At 56.5% G+C, this 21,438-nt stretch overlaps 1 protein-coding gene across 10 annotated transcripts in view; it reads left to right on the forward strand.

The window, feature by feature from the left end:
* Nucleotides 1-20,548, forward strand: part of ARHGAP22 (Rho GTPase activating protein 22) — a 211,688-nt gene extending 191,140 nt beyond the window's left edge. For 7 of the 10 annotated variants that reach the window (XM_007962613.3, XM_007962615.3, XM_007962620.3 and 4 more), the window contains 6 exons: nucleotides 4,519-4,726; nucleotides 9,152-9,284; nucleotides 10,131-10,204; nucleotides 10,844-10,965; nucleotides 13,439-14,318; nucleotides 17,884-20,548. In XM_007962613.3, coding sequence (XP_007960804.1) covers nucleotides 4,519-4,726; nucleotides 9,152-9,284; nucleotides 10,131-10,204; nucleotides 10,844-10,965; nucleotides 13,439-14,318; nucleotides 17,884-18,112 — 1,646 coding nt within the window. In that variant the 3' untranslated portion in view covers nucleotides 18,113-20,548. Of the gene's footprint in view, nucleotides 1-4,518; nucleotides 4,727-9,151; nucleotides 9,285-10,130; nucleotides 10,205-10,843; nucleotides 10,966-13,139; nucleotides 13,273-13,438; nucleotides 14,319-17,883 lie in introns of those variants that run through there. The other 3 variants (XM_038008915.2, XM_038008916.2, XM_038008917.2) reach the window with 3 other exon arrangements.
* The last annotated feature ends 890 nt before the right edge of the window (nucleotides 20,549-21,438 follow it).

The following is a 21,438-nucleotide window of genomic DNA, read 5'->3' on the forward strand; positions in this document are numbered from 1 at the left end:
TGACTCTTCCAGCCTTGTTCTGGGAAAGTGGTCAGGAAGGTGCCATGGGGGAGCAGAGGGGTAGTGGTTGTGCTGGGGCTGGGAGCTGCCTGGAGGTGCGGGCACTGTGCAAACGGTGGGCTGGCCCAGGCTCTGCACCCCTAGGGGCTGGTGGAGGGAGTGGGGCAGGGCCTTGCCTGCCTGCCAAGTTTAGGCTTTATCCTGAGGATGGTGTGTGGGGGGGAACAGGCAGCAGGGGAGGCCCCAGGGAGATTTATAATGTTTACAGCCTTCCGGGCAGCGCTCTAATTCCTAGAGTGGGGCCAGGCACAAAGTACAGGGGTTATGGAAAGGTGGATGGACAGACAGACGGCAGGAGTTTTAGGGGTAGGAGATAGGACAGCAGGCAGGGCTGGAGCCAAGAGATGGCTAGGTGGAATTATCCATGCTCCATGGGCCTCCAGAGAGAATTTTGGAATTTTTTCCCTGTGTGTCTCTTCCTTGACTGTGGCCTTCAGTCAGCTGTGAGCTGAGGGTGGGGCTGAACGCTGTGAGTTGGAATGGGTGGTGGCCCTGGAGAGCTCAGTCCCCACCTTCACTGGCTCTCCTTGGCCTCTGCTGCAAGCCCAGCATGTGGCTGTGGGCAGTCCAGCAACCCAGCAGAGGGGAGTGTCCTCAAGCTGTCTGGAGTAGTGGCAGTCAGGGCTGTGACAGGGGAGGGAAAGCTGAAGGGAGGATTTGGGGCAGCTCACGTAGGAGGGACTTGTGAGCTTTCTTCCAAGGACTAGTAGGAAATTTGCCCAGACCAAAGAGGAAAGCGCTACCCAGGAAGAAGGCCCTAGCCACTCACAGGGCCATGAAGGCAGACAGATTCATGCCACTCAAGCAGTGGGCAGAGCTGGAGGAAAGGCAACACATGTGTGCTTGTGGAGGGAGGCAGGAGGCTGGTGGCAGGCACCAGGGGCACTGCCAGGTCAGCCCCTCCCCTTATGGGACCCTCTGCCCATGGGCACTTCCTCCTGGATACCCACTGCCTGCTCATTTGAGATCCTAGCAGAGGCCTCTGGTCCCGAGAGGTGGAGCTTCCCATTGCTACCTTTCCTACTTACCCTGGCCCCAATGTCCTTGGGGGAAGTCTGTGCCCCAGAGGTCAAAGCAGAAGAGGTGAACGAGTATCTGGCAGGAACCACATGAGCAGAGCATGGACAAGGTTGGAAGTGAGAGGGGACGGTGGGGACTGCAGAGAAATGGCAAGTGTGTGTCCTATCAAAAGGGCACAGATGCCACTGAGCTCTGCAATTGTTGCTTTTTTTGGAACTCAGGCCTGGTGTCACCACATCTGAATTTTTTAAGAGAAGCTGGGAATCCAGATTTATATGTGAAATCTCTTGATTGTAAATAACTAATTTAAAAATGTTTCAAACATCATATGAGCTAAACAGGCACATCTGTGGACCGGTGTGGCTCATTGTTAGGCATCAGATGTTGAGCCCTGACTGAGGTGAGAGAGAGCAGGGGCTCAGTGTCCCTGGACCAGTCCAGGCCACTCTTGAGGTGGTGGAAAGTCCAGGACACTGTCAGTGGTGGGCCCTGGAGCCTCCTCAGACTGGCTTCTCAGAGCTGCCCCAGGCAGCTAGCAGGCCAAGCTTGCAGCAGGATCACCCGCTGTGCTCAAGGCTGATGAATGGCCCCTTGGGCCCCATTTCTGGGCAGGGGCGCCTGGTCTTGCCCACCAGATCCCAGGCGGGAGCAGCTTTCCCTTCGTGTTAGTATTGCAACCTCTGCCTGTTTTCTGTTCGCATGACCCGCGTTTTCAGGAACTGCTGGTGCTGGGTTGGGGGCATCGCATAGGTATCTCCACACCAACGTGGGTGCCAAGCAACCATGTGGCCAAGTACATTCTCTATACCTGGAGCCAGACTGCCTGGGTTGGACCCTTGTCCCTCTCATGCATGCTGAGTGAACTTGGGCACATTCTTAAGACCCCATGCCTATCAGTTCAAACATCCTGCAAACTGAACAGGCAAAAGTCAGGATGATGATGATGGTTACAGTGATAGTGATAGTCCCTAATCCCTAAGTTATCAAGATGGGTAGGATTAAATGTGCTGATGTTTGTAAAATGCTCAGAACAGCACTGTGTGTAGCTACTTCAGTACTCTCCTCACACTCACATGTCCCCACCATGTGTGCATGCCCATGCACACACACCCCACATGCACACATACGCACACACACGCACACACATTTACAAGCCCACATCCAGCACATGTGCACACATATGCACACACAAGCCCACCGTACATGCACACATGTGCATACACACTTCTCCCTAAAGCATTGCTGGCATCCAGCAGGTGCAGCCCACATGGGCATGTGTTCTCAAAGGAAGAGTCTTCACCTTTCAGGTTTTATACACTTTGTTTTTGGGTCAAGCAGGGTGAGGAGGAGCATTTACTGTGTCCTGCTCTGTGCCAGGCACTGTACCAGGGACCGATGTATCTTATTCCAAAATAGCCCCTGAGTGGGGAGCTAAGTAAGACACATAGAGCCCCACTTTTAGCTGGCTCAGTGCCCAGGTCTCTGAGAAGTCCCAAGCCTGGAGTTTTGGCATCTTGCCCCTGGAACACCCCACAAGCCACCCTGAAGGGAAGGTCTCTGCACAGTGGGTGTGAATAATGTCAGGCACTCCAAAGAGTCAGGCACTCACCTTGTAAAGCTTAGGGGCCGGCAGAAGTCTGTTTCTCCTGTTACTGTGCCGTGGTGTGGACAGCTTTATGGAGCTCAACTCCTTCCCTTCTTTGGCTGGGCTGCCAGGAACCTCTATGCCTAGTGATGTATTTAGTTTTCATAGATTTTCTCAGAAGTTCCTCTGCCTCCTTCATCTCTCCCTCTATTCCTCATTTGATGTCTTGTCATGTATTTTTTTAGATCATTCTCTCTCTGATTTCTTTTCGCTAATGTTATTTAAGAGTAGCATGCAGAAAAGTATACAAGTCATAAGTGTAGAGTTCAGTGAATTTTCTCAAGAGGAACATAAGTGGGTAAGCAGTGCCAGGGGAGAGTCACAGCATTACCAGAACCCCAGAAGCCTTTGAATCCCTTCCAGTCACAGACCTACCAAGGTAACCATGTCCCGGCCTAACAGCACAGATGGGTTTGGCCTATCTTTAACTTTACATAAATGGAGTCATGCAGTGTGCACTCTGGGGTTTAGGCTTCTTTTGTTTCTGATGATGTTTTTGTTTTCTAATTTTTAAAACATTTCATAAAATACACCTAGCATAAAATGTCCTGTCTTCATCATTTTTAAAGCACACAGTTCAGCAGCATTACATTCATTCGAATTGTCTTGCAACCATCAGCACTATCCATCTCCAGAACGCTTTCCATCTTGCAAAGCTGAGACTCTGTGCCCGTGCAATTCTAACTTGACATCTCCCCTGTCCCCAGCCCCTTGCAGCTGCCATTCTACTTTCTGTCTCTGTGAATTTGACTACCCCAGGTTCTTCATATAAGAGGAATCACACAGTATTTGTCCTTTTGTGAATGCTTTACTTCAGTGAATGCTTTACTTCACATAATGTTCTCCAGGTTCACCCATGTTGTAGCACGTGTCTGAATTTCCCTCCTTTTTAAGGCTGAATCAAGTTCTACTGTATGCAAATACCACATCTTGGTTCTCCATTCGTTGATGGACACATGGCTTGCTTCCGCGGTTCAGCTACTGTGAATGATGCTGCTGTGAACATGGGTGTGCAAGTATCTCTTTGAGACCTTGCTTTTAATTCTTTTAGGTATATACCCAGGGGAGAGATTACTGGTAATTCTGGTTTTAATTTTTTGAGCAACTGCCGTGCTGTTTTCCACAGCAACTGCACCATCTTGTCATCCTGCCAGCAGTGCACGAGGAAGGGTTCCAGTTTCTCCACATCTTCGCCAACACTTGTTACTATCTGATCTTTTGGCAGTAGCCATCCTAGTGGGTGTGAGGTGGTATCAGATAGTGGTTTGGATTTGCATTTTCCTGATGATGATTGATGCTGAGTCATGACTATGGTTTTCGCATTACTATGTCATCTGTCTTGTCCAGTGAGCTGTGCCTCGTTTATTCTCCTTGCTGCACTATGTTCCATGGTAAGAACAGAACACAGGAGATCTGCTGTTGATGAGCATTGGATGGCTTCTTATTTGGAATGACTGCAAAACCAATCAATGACATGCATAATACATGCTCCCAAGGGCCATTTGCTCCTGGCTTGGGCAAGCTCCACGGGCCAGGTCACACCACCAGCTCACTACTGCCTCCTGCTGTCTGTCCACAGGCAGGCCAGGGCCCAGCCTCCTGGTGTGTGTCCTCCCAGCATGTGTCCAGGCGACCAGGGCCCAGCCTCCTGGTATGCATCCTCCCAGTGTGTAATTTGCTTCCTGAAGAGGAGCTACCTTTAGCCCCTAACAGTGCCCCTGCCCTCCATTGTCCTGAGCACCCAACACTGAGCTGGGTGGTGGAGGGTGTGACTAGCTCCTCTCTGTGCTCAGGGATCTTTGGGCAGCGCCTGGAGGACACAGTCCACCACGAGCGGAAGTATGGCCCCCGCCTGGCGCCCCTGCTGGTGGAGCAGTGTGTGGACTTCATCCGGGAGCGCGGGCTCACTGAGGAGGGGCTGTTCCGCATGCCGGGCCAGGCCAACCTGGTGAGGGACCTGCAGGATTCCTTCGACTGTGGGGAGAAGCCACTGTTTGACAGGTGAGCTTGTGATTGGGGGTAAGATGGAGCCACTTGTCTATTCCTCCTGCAGGCTCCTACCCAGGACACCAGCTCCAGTGGGCAGGGGTGGGCTGGCAACAGGATGGTAGGCCAGCCCTCCTAGTGGGCAGAGTGTAGGGCACACCCTCACTCTGCCAGCCTGGGATCCCCTCTCAGGATGGATGCCTGCCATGCACAAGGCCAGCCACATCCACACAGCCTGCCTCCCCTGCACATGCTAATAAACCTGACTCAGGCCAGAGGAAAAGGACCTCTGCTGGCTGCCATGTGAGGACATGCAGCTGCATCCGGGACCCCAGGCCTTCTGTGGAGTCTGTCTCTTGGCCGTGCTTCCTCCGGTGACCTACCCCCAGGCTCTATCGATGGCAAGATGGCACAGCAGCTCGGGTCCCCTCCTTTTGGGTTCTGGGGACAGGAGAGCGAGTCTCCTCCATCTGTCCTGGGGCCATGTCCATCCTACCCATCATGGGGGCTTACCCAGACCCTGGATGCCCCTGGGTGGAGCCAACTCTACCCCCAGTCCAGGGCTGTTTGGGGACTCCGTTTCCCCTGACAGTGCCCCACCCATTATGGGGCAGTTTTTCATAGAGTTCTTACATCAAGAAAACCTACTGTCTATGGGGCTTCTGCCCTTTCTTCTTGGATCTGCCCCAGGATGGGCCCACCAGGACCCACAGGCAGCCCTAGCCTCCCAGGGCTTCTCCTCTGGGGGCAGAACACTCAGCCCCTCAGCTCTTTCCCAGACCCATCACTGCAGCCAGGGGAGGGTGTCGGTTCCTCTCCTTAGATGTGGAGTCCAGGATTGACCATGTTCCCTAGCAGTACTCCACCCAGGGAGGTACGGGGGACCCTTCCTCTGGAGCTTTGTGAAGCTCCATCCTAGTGTAGACGCTCAGTGAGCTTGTGGTCCATTCTGAACCTCAGCCAGCCAGGCCTCTTCCATCTCGTGTCTCAGCGTTAGGGTTGCAGATTGCTTCAAATAATGTCACCTGGGTAAGGCCTGGGAACCAGGACTTTTGGAAGCTCCCCAGGATCAGATGCTCTGCCCTAGTGCCTGATGCTACCTGAGGGGCTTCTGAAGACACAGATCAGATCTTGCCACTCCCCTACTCAAACTCTGCTGGGGCCCCCTGGAGTGGTGCAGGCCATCTGCACCTCCCCTCCCCTGCCGAGCTTCTCCCATCCTGCTGGGCGGGTCTCCACCTGGGCCCACCTGCTCTCCCAAGGTGGATCCCTGGCATGCTCAGCCTCCTTTCTGCACCTGGCCTGCCTGCTGAAGCTCCCTTGAGAGGCAACTGGGCACCCCAGGGTGAGTTCCATGCAGACCTGACTCTCTGTGTCCCAGCAGCCTTGGGCAACCTTCCCTGTGTCTTGGGGGCCCTCTCCTGTCTGCCTTCTCCCTCTCTGGCTGCTTCTACCCTGCTTCTGGAATTGCGTCTGGAGGGCCATCTCCACGGTGGGCATGTTGGCCTTGTCCCTCCACCCCCATCTCAGCAGTGGCCCCCATATTGCCACGGTGGCCCTGGGCTTTGGTTTCCTCTCCCTTTGGAAACTCCTCCTAGGGTATCTGAGGCCATCCTTCCCACTTTCCGCCATTTCCATGGCAGCTCCTCTGGCTCTGCAGTGGTACCCAGGGAGGGGCCCTCCCCACTCACTCCCGATGGAGGCTCCCCTTCCCACCCAACCCCAGCAGAGGGTCCCCCCTCCCTACCCACCCCCAACAGAGGGTCCCCTCCTCACCCACTTCCAACAGAGTCCCGGGATGGAGCTCTGTCCTCAAGGCCATGGCCTGCCCGCCTCCCGGGGCGTTGGCTGCTAGCCTGGTCCCTTCCCCACGAAGCCCCTCCTCACCTTCCTGCTCATCTCTATAAGAAGGTCCCCTTTAGCCCCAGGTCCTGGGCTTCTCTTCTGCTAAAGCCTCATCAGGCCTGGAAGCCTCAGTGCCTGGAGCTGGCCCATACTTGCCCTTTCCCAGCACGGTGTCCCCTGGGCACTGGGCTGTCTGTCTCCCAGGCTGCCGCCCCGCTGCTGAGCTGTGAGGATGGCCTCTTGTGAGCTGGAGCCTAGGGCTGCATGGCTCTTCTTACTCCCTCAGCTCCTATCCTTTGAGTGAGGGACTGCTGGGAGGCCTAGGGGTGGAGGGGCACCCACATGCATTAGAAATTCTAAGGGGGGTGGGTCTTGACAGATAACAAGTAAATACCAGGGGCACCAGTCCTGGGCCTATTGGTAGGGAACCTGCCGGGGTGCTGCAGATGGCAGGACTGGGCTGCTCAGGGAGGAGCCCTGTGGACACCCAGGTGCGGTTAAGCAGGCGGCCTGGCTTGGGGGCAGGTCGAGGAAGTGGGGCTGGGTGATGAGAAATGGACTCTAGGGGAGTGAGGCAAGTTGGGGCCAGGCTGGAGGCATGGCGTGTTCTGCATAGATGCTGGTGTTGGTGTGGGCAGGGGGGTTCCCTGGGTACGGAGAGGTGATGAGGAACCTGCAGATGGAGGGTCACCTTGCTGTGGGTGGCACTGACCACCAGGGCCGGTTTGCCCCTAGGGCAGGCACCCCATCCCCTGACCAGCTGCTGCCCTCTCTGCCCCACCCCTGCCTCCAACCTCCGCCTGCACTAACGTGACCGCACGCTGGGAGGCCCACAGGCTAGGGAGGCACACACAGGGCCGCAGGCTGTATAGAATTCTCCTTGGGTCTTGTTGGAGGGAGGAAGGGGACAGCAGTTTAGGGAAAAGTCTCAAGAAAAGGCCTGGCGACAGCTGTTGAGGAAAGGCACTGCAGTGGGGAAGGAGGAAGGGAGGGAGGGGCGAGGAAAGGAAGTAAGAGCTCAGGTGCCGAGCGGATGGGGGGGTCAGACAGGGCCAAGCAGCAGGACCCTTCAGGGCAGGGATGCAGCCAGGCTGGTCTGCAGAGAAGGGGTGGCTCTGTGTCCACTCAGCCAGGGCAGAAACGCTCTGTCCCCCAGCTGCAGGAAAGGGGAAGACATGCGGGCTGGCTCCCAACCACACTTCCCTGCCTCCTGCCCCTTCCCCAGGGCAGCTGGCCAGGAACATGGCCCTGGAGAAGGCCGAGTAGGGTGTGGTAGCAACATGTCTTGCTGGAGAGGGAAGAAGGGTAGGGTGGGGGCTGACTGGACCCAGCCAAACCGAGAGTCACTGAGCCTCAGGAAAGGAGGGGCCCCAGGTATATGGATTTGGGGTACATATGGATACATGGAACCCCAGAATCCCAAGTGTCAGGGCCAGAAGGTATTTATCTCAGTGAGCCTAGCCTGGGATCCATCAGGGGTCAGGTGATAGCATAATGGCACAGCCACAGTCTCCTGGCCCCGGGCTCATCTTTCTTGAGGGAAATGCAGTCCAGGGTTTAAGTCCATGGTCCTAGACAAGTAGATGAAAAACCTGGGGCCCATATACGGCTTGGAGTGCAAGCTCAGAGGAGATGCCAAGGCTCTCGTTTAGGACCTGAACTGCAAACCCCACACAGGACCCAGGGAAGGACTGCACCAGGCCCATTGTCACCACCGTCCACAGCTGGCTACTTCTGCGTTGGCAGCTCCAAGCCAGAGCAGGAGACTGAGGCCTGGAGTGGACTCCTGGGGCACTGGAGAGGGGGTGATGAGCTTAGAAGCCCAGGTGTCCCCACGGTGGACAGGAAGAGAGGAAAGGACCTGACCTCCGACCTGCTCCTGCCGTTGGGATTCTGGGGAGTGGGATTCCCCGACAAGGAGCCAGCAGCCCTGCACTGTGGGCACCTTTGATGCAGCTCCTCCCACTCCAGCCAAGGTCAAGTGCAGTGGAGAGTGCAAGCTCAGGCTGGGGGTTGGCAGCACCTATGGAGGGCCTGCAGGATAGCTGTTCCTACTGCAGAGCAGGCAGCTCCCACATCATCCTGCAGGGGACCTTGGGATGGCCACCAGGCCTGTGGAAGGGGCTCCCTGGCCCATGTCCCAGGGCCCTCCCCTGTGCAACCTGACCTGCATCACACTTGATTCCTCCGGCCCAGGGCAGCTGCTAGGGTGGAGCAGCTATGCCCTGCAGGGCCCTGTGGCTTTGCAGTCCCTGGAGTCCTACGTAGTCTACCCAGGACAGGAGCAGGTCCTGAATGGACTGACACAGACTCAGGGGTTCTGAGCAGGTGCCTAGGCGTGATGGGTGGTCCCTGAGCTGGAGCTCCTGGCCATGGATACTTAGTCGCCCCTGCCCCAGCCCTGTCCACTGCTCCCAGAAGCAGCACTGGCCTTTCCTTGACCAAGGCAGCTGGCCGCAGATGCAGCCCCCAGTGCGCCCAAGCATGCATCTGAGACCAGAGGCTGCCCCTTGGCATCAGGGGGTACCAGTCACCCCTGAAGTCCCCTGGCATCCCAGACCTCACACACCTGTCCTCTTCCCTTCCCGCCCCCAGCACAACAGACGTGCACACAGTGGCCTCCCTGCTGAAGCTCTACCTGCGGGAGCTCCCCGAGCCTGTGGTCCCCTTCGCCAGGTACGAGGACTTCCTCAGCTGCGCCCAGCTGCTCACCAAGGACGAGGGGGAGGTCAGTGGCTCCTGGGATAGCTCCTGGGAGATGGGCTGGCTGGGTGGTGGCCTGTAGACTCCGGACACAGACTCTGACTTTTCATGAATTTTCATGGCACATGGATCCTGTGGAGGCCTGCTCTGTGTTGGGGGTGTGGTGGAGGCCTGGAGCATCCTGCTCGGCTGGTGGAGGGGCCAGGCCATCCTGCTCAGGTCGGGGAGGGGCCGGGGCATCCTGCTGTCTGTCTGGAGCCATACCTGTCTGCAGCCTTGGTCCCTGGGAGGGGTGGGTCCAGGGTGCCCAGCTCTGGCTGCCACACCAGTAGGTGCTCACACTCCTCATACCCGACTCAGGCCACTCGGGCCTGTCATGGGCTCAGAAACAGGGAGGTCTTTTATTTATATCTTGCTTCCTTCCCAAAAGAATTTGAGCTGGCTCCCAGGACCGATGAGCCAGCCCTCCCGTTCCCACCCACGCAGGTGCTGGTTTGCAGCCCCAGGTGGCTCAGGGTCAGGGAAGGACCGTTTGTCTCCCCTGTGGCCCTGTGGGAGTTGAGGGCTCGTTATCTGGCAAATATTTGTGTCTTGATAAGTGAGCTGAGTGCTGGCCCTGACATTCCTCCACCGGCCCCGTAGAGGCTCACCCCTCACTCCAGCTCCTTAGAAGCAAGTTAGCTTCCCAGGAGGTCACAGCTGGGCCCTGGCCACTCCTTGAGGGGAGGTGGAGGTGGTGGAGCCCTCTGGTCTGTTGGGGCTGGGCCACCATAGCCCCCACCTCGCTTCTCCTTGCCCACCCCTCCTCGCAGTCAGAGAAGGACGAGGGGCCTCATTGCTGGTGTTTGAAATTCTGTTATTCATTCCTAAGGGCACTCTGGAGTTGGCTAAACAAGTGAGCAACCTTCCTCAGGCCAATTACAACCTGCTCAGATACATCTGCAAGTAAGTGGCATGGCAGGAGGGGAACTACACTTGCCTGCACTGGCTCCACACTCCCCAGCCCCACAGCGAGACCCATAACTCTTCCTTGCCAGAGGGGTGCCCGGGTCATTCCCCCACCCTGCACAACCTCACCCAGCATGGATGAAGCTGGGAGTGGAAAAATGCAGACCCTGAGTTCATGAAGCTTACAGTCCCATGGGAGCAGCTGGTTTTAAACAGCCCTGGGTAGATAATACCCTCTGTCCCTCCTGGGTGCTTCTTGCCATCCTGTCCCCCCAGGCATCTGCCCCTTGACCCCCAACCCTTCATGTATCCCCATCCTAGACACTGAGAAGGAGCATGCAGGGGCAGTGCTGACTAAGGTCTGGGACTTCCCAGAATTTGTGCACACTGCAATGTGCAGCGTCATGTCCTCCTTTCACACAAATAGCGGTGGGCCCTTGTCCCAGTGAGCTTTGCTTCTGATGGCCCTCTCGGGCCCCAAGGGAAGCCTGCCCTCATTGAGCCTGGCAGAGGCAGGCTGCACCCAGTGGGCAAAAGCCCATAGGCAGCAGGGCTCGGCAGGGCGTCCAGGCCACTCACAGGAGACTGGGTGACAGAACTTGCTTCTTTGATGACTGCTGCTTCCTTACTTTGCAGGTTTCTGGATGAAGTTCAGGCATACTCAAATGTCAACAAGATGAGTGTCCAGAACCTGGCAACCGTTTTTGGACCTAACATTCTGCGGCCACAGGTAGAGGACCCAGTAACCATCATGGAAGGTAAGTGGGAGGTGTACCTGGTGGCCCTGGGTGCTGCCGGGGTCTGGGCTCATCTTGGTCCGGGGCAAGTCCTCGGAACTATCCCAGCCCAGGGCCAGGCCAGCAGGAGGGGTGGCTCAGGTGGCACATCTCCATCTCGGGGGACTTGGCAGGAACTTCTGCAGACCTCACCCCGCCGACCCCCATGAGGTCCAGCTGTAAGATAAAAAGGAACTTTGCCCTGAGATGGGCAGCAGCAAGTCACTGGGTGCAATTAGAATGGCCAGTGGTTTCTGTGGATGGAAGAGGCTGGAGGGATGGGAGAGGTCAGCACTCTTGCCCTTGAACACAGACATGTTTACTTTTCTTTTATAATTAAGCAATTGTCATAGGTTCCTGGATGTCAGCTTTGCAAACCCTGGAGGATTTATGATAAATAACAATAAGTGATTAAAAATAGCAGCAACAGGCTGGGCACGGTGGCTCATGCCTGTAATCCCAGCACTTTGGGAGGCCGAGATGGGCGGATCACGAGGTCAGAAGATCGAGACCATCCTGGCTAACATGGTGAAACCCTGTCTCTACTAAAAATACAAAAAAAAATTAGCCGGGCGTAGTGGCGGGCACCTGTAGTCCCAGCTACTCAGGAGGCTGAGGCAGGAGAATGGCATGAACCCAGGAGGCGGAGCTTGCAGTTAGCTGAGATCGTGCCACTGCACTCCAGCCTGGGCGACTGAGCAAGACTCCATCTCAAAAAAAAAAAAAAAAAAAAAAAAAAAAAAAAAGAGGCAGCAACAGCAGCTGCTTTCAGTAAGTTTCTACTAAGTGCCTTGTTTGTATCACCTCATTTCAGGCTTTACAACCAGCCTGTGCTGTGGTAATCGCCCCCTCTTTACAGATGAGGAAACTGAGGCCAGGAGAGGCGAGGGGACTCACCAGAGGCCAGTTAGCCAGACTTAGCAAAGGGCACAGGTGTAGGCTGCCATAGAAGAGAGAGCCCACCTCATAGGGCCCATGAAACACTGTCCCCAGTGGAGTATGCGTGAGAGGCGTGCTGCTCAGACAGGAAGCCCACAGCTGAGGTTGTTCTTGCCCTTATCCCATGTGGAGGGACATGGCGGAGTGCTTTTGCTGAAGTCCCCACTTTGGTCTGTCCTGGCTGGTCTCCCACCCCAGGGCCCCATGAGGCCAGGAAAACACAAGCTCCCACCTGCCTGGTGGTACAGATGCTTGAGGTGGAGGCCTGCCCTGCCTGCTTCATGGAGTTCCTGCCTCACCTATGTTCTTGGCCTCAGAATTCTCTCCTTGACTTCTTCCAGGATTCCTAGTCAACTTCAGTGGGAGAGTCCACCCCGGCACTCAGCCCTCCCTCCCACCCGGGGACCTCCTAGCGTCTGGCCTTTGTGGTGAGGGTGGTGGGAGGGAATGAGGCAACTGGGTAGATGCCAAGGTCCTTCCTACACTGCCCACCTCCGCTGTGGGCCCCCACCCCACCACCCTAGGAACTGAGTCCCCAGCACTGGGGCTGCATCTCAGGGGCCTTGGCCTAGAGACAGGGGATTGTGTGTGTGTGAGATTATATGTATGTGGGATTCTGGGGGATGCGCAGGGTGCACTATGTGTGTGATTGTATATGGGGGAATTTGGGGAGGGTGCATTCTGTGTGCAGTTGTGTGGGGGCGATTTTGGGGAGTGGGTGGGGTTCATTGTGCGATTGTGTATGGGGGGATTTGGGGAGGCTGGGTGGGGGATTTGTATGCTCACTTGTGTGTGTATGAGCTTTGGGGAACCTGGGCAGAGTGCACTGTGTGTGTCATTTATGTGGGTGGGATTTTGGGGAGTGGGCATTATATGTGCAATTGTGTGTTGGGAGATTTGGGGAGGCTGGGTGGGTGCATTGTTTGTCCAATTGTATGTGTGTGTGAGACTTTGGGGGTGGATGGGGTGCATTGTATGTGTGATTGTGGGGGGGATTTTAGGGGTGGGCGGGGTGCACTGTGTGTGCAATTGTATGTGTGTGCCCCCACACAGGAAAGACGGCTCTATTCCCTGTCCCAGAGCCCTGTGCTCCCAGAGTGTGGACATTCAGGCATGGCCATTGTCAGCAGCACAGGGGTGACATGGGGCAGCCGAGAGAGTTCTGGCATCTCAGGTCCTAGGTTCCAGTTCCAACCTGCCACCTGCTCACCCTGCAGCCCTGGTGCCTGCTTCCTCACCCCACCCCGGCTGGAGGCCGTGAGCGCAGGCACAGCGCTTCCTCCCCGACTTGTGGCTCTGTGCCTGAGGAAGATGGTTCTGCGGCCCCATCCTGCTGTCCTGCCTGGAGTTGAAGGGTGTGTGGTTCTTTCTTCTGGGCGGATGAAGGCTCCCTTGAGGGGCGGCCTGGCTCTGGTTACAGGGCCAGCTCCCACGAAGCTGGGTCCCCATGACTGGCAGAGCGACCCTGGGCCGGGTGGCTGGCAGCAGGGCCCTTCTCCGCCTCTCTTTCCGGCAGGCACTTCCCTCGTCCAGCACCTGATGACTGTCCTTATCCGCAAACACGGCCAGCTCTTCACGGCACCAGCCCCGGAAGGGTCCACCTCCCCGCGCAGGGGCCCGCAATGTGCAGTGGGGTGGGGCTCCGAGGAGGTCACCAGAGACAGCCAGGGAGAGCCCTGCGACCCCGGCCTGCCCGCGCACAGGACCTCTTCCCTGGACGGGGCGGCCGTGGCGGTGCTCTCCAGAACAGCCCCCACGGGACCGGGGAGCCGGTGCAGCCCTGGGAAGAAGGTGCAGACCCTGCCCAGTTGGAAGTCCTCCTTCCGTCAGCCGGGATCCCGATCGGGAAGCCCGAAGGGGGGCGGCTCGTCCCTGGAGGTGCCCATCATCTCCTCCGGCGGGAACTGGTTCATGAACGGGTTGTCCTCTCTGCGTGGCCACCGCCGGGCCTCATCGGGAGACCGGCTCAAGGACTCGGGCTCCGTGCAGAGACTCTCCACTTACGACAATGTGCCCGCGCCGGGCCTGGTGCCCGGCATACCCAGCGTGGCCAGCATGGTGTGGTCCGGGGCCTCCTCCAGCGAGTCGTCGGTGGGGGGCTCGCTCAGCAGCTGCACGGCCTGCCGCGCCAGCGACTCGTCCGCCCGCAGCTCCCTGCACACCGACTGGGCCCTGGAGCCCTCCCCGCTCCCCAGCAGCAGCGAGGACCCCAAGTCCCTGGACCTGGACCACAGCCTGGACGAGGCGGGCACGGGTGCCAGCAACAGCGAGCCAAGCGAGCCGGGCAGCCCCACCCGGGAGCACGCGCGCCGCTCCGAGGCCTTACAGGGGCTGGTCACTGAGCTCAGGGCCGAGTTGTGCCGCCAGCGGACTGAGTACGAGAGAAGTGTGAAAAGGTAACGTGCTGCCCCATGGAGCCTCCTGTAACGGGGTGGAGCCTGCAGGAAAGCTGTGCTCTTGGCACATGGGCGTCGGCCTCTGACTCCCCAGCCACTGGCCCTGGAAGCCAGCCTCAGAGAGGGGAATCCTAGCTCTGGGAAAGCCCTGGGACTGGCAGGCTTTGCACGCAGTCAGTCTGGCACGCAGTCAGTGCTGCAGAGGCCTGCTGACTCCATGTGAGTGGGAGTACCCGCCCAGCTCACCGGGGGCCTTTGCTACACAGGTGGGAACAGAGTCTGTGTGCAGTCTGCAGCCAGGGAGGAGGGGGCAGGACCCTGCAGGTCCCAGGCCTGTCCCAGTACAGGGACCCATAGCCCGGATGCTGGGCGCCGGAAGTGCCCAGGCCCCAGACCAGCCAGGCTAGAAGTGAGGACCCCTTCCTTGATGAGATCAGAATCCAGTTTCCCTGCTGAACCAAGTCCTTGTGCCCGCCCTTGTGACAGGATGGTTGTGCTGCACTCTGAGACTTGCAATCTCACTAACAGAGGGCCGGAGTTCCAGCTTCCCATGAGGACCGGGGTTCCCCTCTGCAGTGAGGAACCTCAGCTCCTGGAGGCCGGGTTCTCCAGTGCACGGGGTTTCCCTTAGCATTGCAGACTCCTTGGCCCCTCTCGCTGCAGGTCTCCATTAGTCGGCTGACCTGTTCACCTGCGTCCCACCCACTAGCAGGGAATTCCTTTTTCCATTAGAGGCAGTGGATGGAGGTGGAAGGCATTCCTGTTGCCCACTCTGAACCTGTGATTTCCACTGGGAGCTGGAATGGCAGCCATTGCCCTTTTGTTCTGCTGACAGCTGTTCTCTGGGTGCTGGAGCGTGCCAGGCATGTGCAGGCACCGTGTCTGCAAAAGGAAGAGACAGGAGAGGGGGGACCTTGAGGGCAGAGGCCCCTGCCATGGGGAAGGTCGCAGCAGGCAGTGCCTGAGCCAGGGCTGGAAGGACCCATAGGATGGAGCCGAGAAAGGAAATAGCATCAGTAGAACCCAAGGGCCTCCAGAAATATAGTAGAAGACGCTATCTGCTGCAGATGCGCTCACAGGCCAAACTCCAGGGCATGTGGGAACTCTTACCATGCAGAAGGCTGGACTGGACCAGCTTCGCCAGTTGTGTGCTGAGTCCCTGGAGCTCCTCTGGTCTGCTCTGAGGTCTGGTTTCTCAAGGGAGACGCAGGACTGTGGGACTCCGGGTCAGACTACCTGGATTCTAGCCCCAGCTCCACCAGGGATTGGCTGACTGTCCCTGGCAGGATCTTTGGGCCCCAGTGACCTCACCCATTTGTCCTGAGTGTTAAGTGACTCACAGTGGATGGCAGCACTCAGGAACCTTTGCTGCTTGCGTTAACTCCTGCCTACTGGCTGGAGGTAAGATGAGGTTCCCAGAGGGAAAGGGACAGCAGTGGTAGCCCTTGTGGAGGGCCTGTCCTCACTAGCAGAGTGGTCTGGGCTGTTGTCTTGGTTAGAGGGAGGGTCTAGAGTGAGGAGGGTCTCTGAGCACAGGAAGGAAGGAGAGGGCATTAGCACCTGTCCCGTCCAGCAGGTGGTTGGGGAATGTGTGTCCTGTTCTCTGGAAGTATGGAGCCATCGGGTGGGGGGTGGGGTGAGGCTGGCCTTGTCCTGGCTCCCAGGACTCTGGACAGAGCCCCTCCCCAGGGCCCTGCTGGGGAGTCAGCCTTCCTTTGTGCATTCCCAAAAGAGAACCTGTTTCCTGTGAAGTACCAGATGCTGTGCAGGTGGCCACAGCTGTGGCAAAAACTGATCCAAATCTCTGTCCGCATTCTTATTTGGGTTGCAGGGAGACAAAGACCGTAAGCACGATACCTTTTGAAAAATACACGCTGTGTTAGAAGGGAGATGAAGGAGGGGAACATAGGGCAGCATGGAGGGGAGCGGAGCGGAGCCTCAGGGTAGAAGGTTGGAGGGCCCTGGGAAGGAGACCCCAGAGCTGTAGCCAGCACTGAGCCCAGGACCCCTACAGGTGGGGAGAGTCAGGGGCTGGGGACTGGAGATGTGTGGAGCGGGGACAATGCTCTGGTCTTTCGCAGAGTGAGATGAGAATGAAGTGTGAAGCTGATGGAGGGTCTTGGCACATTGGGCACTTGGACAGGCACACCTAGGTGCCATGCCGAGCAGAGCTTGCCAGGGGCCAAGGGCAGAACAGGCCAGATAGGAGGTGTGGGGGTCTAGGCCTGACCTATGGGGGGTGTGGCCCTATGGGGCAGCAGGTGGAGGTGGAGGAAGCGGCCAGGTGCTGAGCATATTTTGAAGGCAGAGCCAAAAGGTTTTGCTAGCTGATCAGATATGGGACCAAGAAAAGGAATGGACTTAGGGGAGGACATCATTGTTCAGCTGAGCAGCTGAAGGAAGGTATTCACCAAGAGAGTGCACCAGGGCTGCGGAAGAGTGGTCTGCAGATGAGGGTCAGTACCCTTTAAGTCGGAGATGCTGATGAAATGGTGCAGAGTCATCAGCATGTAGTTGGGGCTTGGAGTCTTGAGCCTGGCAGAGAAGGAACAGGGGAGGTCCAGGCCCAAGCCCAGGGGCAGCAGTGGGGAGGTAGGTGGCTTCTCTCTGACAGCTGCCTGTGCTCCTGGTGGGGAGGGCTCAGGCCATGCTGCACACTCAGTGATGAAGATGGAGGCCTCATTTTGGTGGGTTGGGGAATCCGTGTTTGTTCATCATGCACCACATACCAGGCACTGTGCTGGGCCCCTGGCATCTTCCAGCCCATGGTTACTGCTCTGAGGAGCAGTCACCCTCTGCATTTCAGTGTGGCCTGTGTCCTGCCCACAGCCATGTGGCTCACAGGTCACCAGGCTGGCCTGAAAATCCAGCATGTGTTCCCAGGGGCTGGGCTCAGGTGTGTCCCTTCGAACAGACAGAAGCTGGTCGTCTGGTCAAAAAGACGGCCGTGCCAACCTTGGCACACTGCGGCATGAACCTGCATGGAAGCATGTGGTATAGGCTCTGATGGCGCAGAGGAGCACCACTGGGACCTGCTGGGGAGGATCACAGGAAGCAGCGTCATGTTGGGGGCGCTTGAGCTGAACATGACAGACAAGCAGGAATGGAAGTGACCACCCCACGGGATCTTCTGTGGTTCGCCACGTGTGGCTGGATCGTGGGGACGGTGTGGGGAGCTGTGGGAGGGGAGGCCACAGCACAGGAGCAAAGGCCAGGGGACAGTCCAAGTCCCAACCCTCCCTATGGAGGGGCCTGTGCTGTTCCTGCCAGCTGGCAGGAATCCCATCCTGCACTGGAGGGGCAAATGCAGACCCAGGGAGGCATGGAAGGCATGGATCCTTGTGTTGACATTTCAGGATCGCATGCTGAGGGGAGCTATGGCAGGGGACAGTTTGCTCACGGGTGAAGTACTGGGGTTCTTGTGAGGAGCAGATGAGCCGGGGTGTCCTCCTGCTGCCATGGCCTGGCCTGACCCTTCAACCCACAGTGAGTGCAAGCAGGGTACACCCATGGGACAGTGAACCTGCCCGCAGAGTCTCCAACAGCATCTCTCCTTGACTTTCAGAATCGAAGAAGGGAGTGCTGACCTGAGAAAACGAATGTCTCGGTTAGAAGAAGAACTGGACCAGGAAAAGAAAAAATACATCATGCTGGAAATAAAGCTGCGGAACTCTGAGCGGGCGCGGGAGGATGCGGAGAGGAGGAACCAGCTGTTGCAGAGGGAAATGGAAGAGTTTTTTTCGACCCTAGGAAGCTTGACTGTTGGGGCAAAAGGTGCCAGGGCCCCAAAGTAAAAGGAATGGCAGAGCTTACTTCTGTGCCACGTCTGCTGGTCTCCAGCCATGCACGGAGTCAGAAGCCTCTGTATCTCTGGAGTAGCCAGGCGCTCTGGAACCAGCTGGAGAGAGAGATCCTGATACCTCTGTGGGGACTGTTGGGACCCCACACACTCCAGGTGGGATCAGATGCTGCTCCAACCATGCAGCTCCTGGTGAGGGTCAGAAGGGGACAGTACCAAGAGTAGCGCTTAGCCCTTACCCAGGAAATGTCCTTCATGGCCACAGAAAGGAAGGGCACCCACCATTTCTGCCACAGGATCCAGGCAGCCACTGGGAGCAGTTAGCTTTCTTTATTAAATGTGCTCACAAAGCATGGTGCCTTGTTACCTGGCTCATTTTTCATGCCGCGCGATACAGGGCTTCTTAGGTGACCACTCCTGTTTCTCCAAGGGCTAGGAGCCCCCTGAGGTATGCCCCTGGGTGGAATAGCACAGGCATTGTGAAGTGGGATGTGAAGCCCCCCGAGGGGCAGCAGCCTTGTGCTTTCAGCTCTCTTGTCTGTGCTCAAGGTGGGATGCCTTTCTTTACTCCCCTGCCCCCTAGCCATCTGGACCTCTGCAGCTAGTTCTGTCTTGGGAGGTCCCCTGGGTCTTCCACCATGGCCCCAGCTCTGCTCCAGGGCCAGAGACTGAGTGCGCACCCAGCGCAGGTGCTGTGCTGGGGCGAGGTGTGGGCAAGTGTGGCCGCTCTACAGGAGGGCTGAGCCAAGGCCATGGGAAGCGTCTGTTCGCCATATTTCAGGTGCCCATGCCTCACCCTGGGCCCTTGCCCAGCTCCCTTCCAGTCCTTCCTTCCCTGCTGTTCACCCCCCTCCTCTGGCTCATCCACAGACCTGAAGGCTCCTTTAGGGCAAATCCCTCCAGAAAGCCTTTCCCAACCACAGGGCACCCAGGCCAGGCCCGGCTGGAGCTCCTGGCTGTGCTTCAGGAGGCAGCAACGCAGTGCCTCTGGGCCCAGCAGTGTCACGCTGCTGTCTTCACCTGTTCCCCTCACGGCGTCCTGATGTGTGACTGACCCCTCGCTGCCCCTGAGCAGTCACCTGCAGGGGTTTGTTCAGGGAGCAGTGGTCACCAGAGCGCCCAGTTTCTGACCACAGCCACTAGAAACGTCACTCAGGCCCAACCAGCTCCACCTAAAGTCAGGTATAAACAGTGCCCACACCTGATGCTTTAAATGCCAGGGGCTCAGTCCTCCCAGGAAATGCCGGCTTCCTACCAGGAAGGCAGGCCCGCAGGGTGAGTGAGGCAGGCAGGGCAGCTCCCACACTGTGGCCAGCTACCCATTGTCTCCAGGCAGCTACCAGGGGCTCGTCCACCAGGAGGCGGGCACCTGCTCAGGGCCCTCAGCAGCATCAAGGTCTGGATGCTGGAGCTCAGGAGGGTCTGGGGAGAGTGGCGTCTGTCTTTGCTCAGCCACGGACATGGCGAGCCAGCTGTCTGGGTGATGCGATTTTTCGCTGGGGTTGAGATGCTGCCCTCCCCTCTATTCAAGGAGAGAGAAGAGAATACGAGGTGACTTTGAGTCCTCATAGCAACCCAATGAAGTAGAAAATTGGCCCTATTCTCCATATTCAGAGGAGAAACTGAGGCTTGGAGAAATTGGGTGGGAACAGCAGTACGTTCTGATGACCCTGTTGGGTTCTCTCGCCACAGCCATGGAATTCTGCTGATTTTTACCTGGAGAGAAAATGCCCCCAGGCTATTGAAGGAGCAGAGGAGACTGAAATGGGTTTCCCTTGATGAAAGGAAGCTTGTCTGTCTGTCTCAACCACTAATCCTGGCAAAGGCTTAGGCTCCTGCCCAGTCCCCAGTAGGGATAGGAGCTCATGAATGCCTGAGCCACATCTGCCACCTGTTGGCCAAGTAAGATCTGCAAATGCCATTCTTATCTCGAAATGAATTGGCGTGATTATTCAGTTCTGTTCTCCAATCTCTATGTAACCAGCACTGGGCATCTCATCTGTAAAACACCTGACTTAACTGTCAGGCACACTGAGTGAATGAGGCTGACCTGTTGGGGGGTCTCTAGTATCCCCACCACTACCCACTTCTCTCAATTGAGTTATGTTTGCTGAACCTGGTCCCAAACTGACAGATTCCCATTGTACTTGTTACTGTAATTACATCATTTAATATGAAGTAGACTCATGAATTACATGAATTATGAACATGAAAAGTAGGGAATTGATTCATCGAAACCCTGGAATGCTTTAGAAAGACTCAGTAGAGGCACATTGCTAAATGTATGGTTGAATGAAACATGCAGTAGCGAGAAATGGGAAGAATCTGGAGTTCTGCTCTCAGAATACTTCAACAGTGTCGTAAAACTTGTGTTTGACTTTAAAGAAATACTGGAAATTGTGAATGTCTCATACCAAAAAAAAAAAACAAAGAGTTGGCTTATGTTAAAAGAATAACAAATGAATGTACATGTTCTTTAAAGTTAAAATACAATTTTAAGGGTATGTGTGTGTGAGAAACAGAAATAGAGAGAAAAGGAAGATTCCTTGTCAACTGGCTTTTGAGTGATGGACCAGGAATGCAGCTTATTCCTGAAGGAATTTCAGAATGGAACCCATATATCCATGTTTCCCTGGTCTGTGGGTAAAAATGGAGTCAGTAACAACGTTTCACATACTCTCTCCCTCTCCTTTGGATGCAGAACCCCAGGCCCCTGCAGAGCCCTCCCAGTATCCTAAGTAATTATCTCACGAGTGTCTTGAGTTCCCAGCTAAGCAGCCGTGACATTGCCACACACTGCTGCTGCCTCTCTTTACTCCTGCCTCCACCAAGAACCCCCACCTGTGCCAGGATTGCTGTCCTTTTCTACCAGCCACATTGCTACTATTTCTGTCTCCCAAAGCAAGCCCTGCAACACTTGAGCACGGGGGTCTCACAACGTGTTGTAGTCTGTGAAGAAGTGGGGTAGGGTAGGACAGGGTCATGAAAAGCCCAGCAGGGACCAGATACTCTGAGGGCCTATCGCCCATGGTGAGAGGTTTTTCTTCTAAGGGAGATAGGAAAGGATTTGAGAGCTTTACATTAACTCACATGAATTGACTTCCATTTTGATAGTGGAAGGGGAGAGAGCTTTTGAAAGATGGGAACTCCTGAGCATGTCTGTACACTGCTGAGCATGATCCCAACGACAGGGAGAGAGTTGCAGGCAGGTTCATAGGAATGCACAGCGGTCTTTGAGAAGTCCTGAAAAATGCCAAACATGCTTACCTTACATAGCATACCCCAGAAGCTTTTGTGCAGGGGACGTTTTTATTCCCATAA

This window comes from Chlorocebus sabaeus, chromosome 9 (genome assembly GCF_047675955.1).
Source record: "Chlorocebus sabaeus isolate Y175 chromosome 9, mChlSab1.0.hap1, whole genome shotgun sequence".
Classification (NCBI taxonomy): Eukaryota; Metazoa; Chordata; class Mammalia; order Primates; family Cercopithecidae; genus Chlorocebus; species Chlorocebus sabaeus.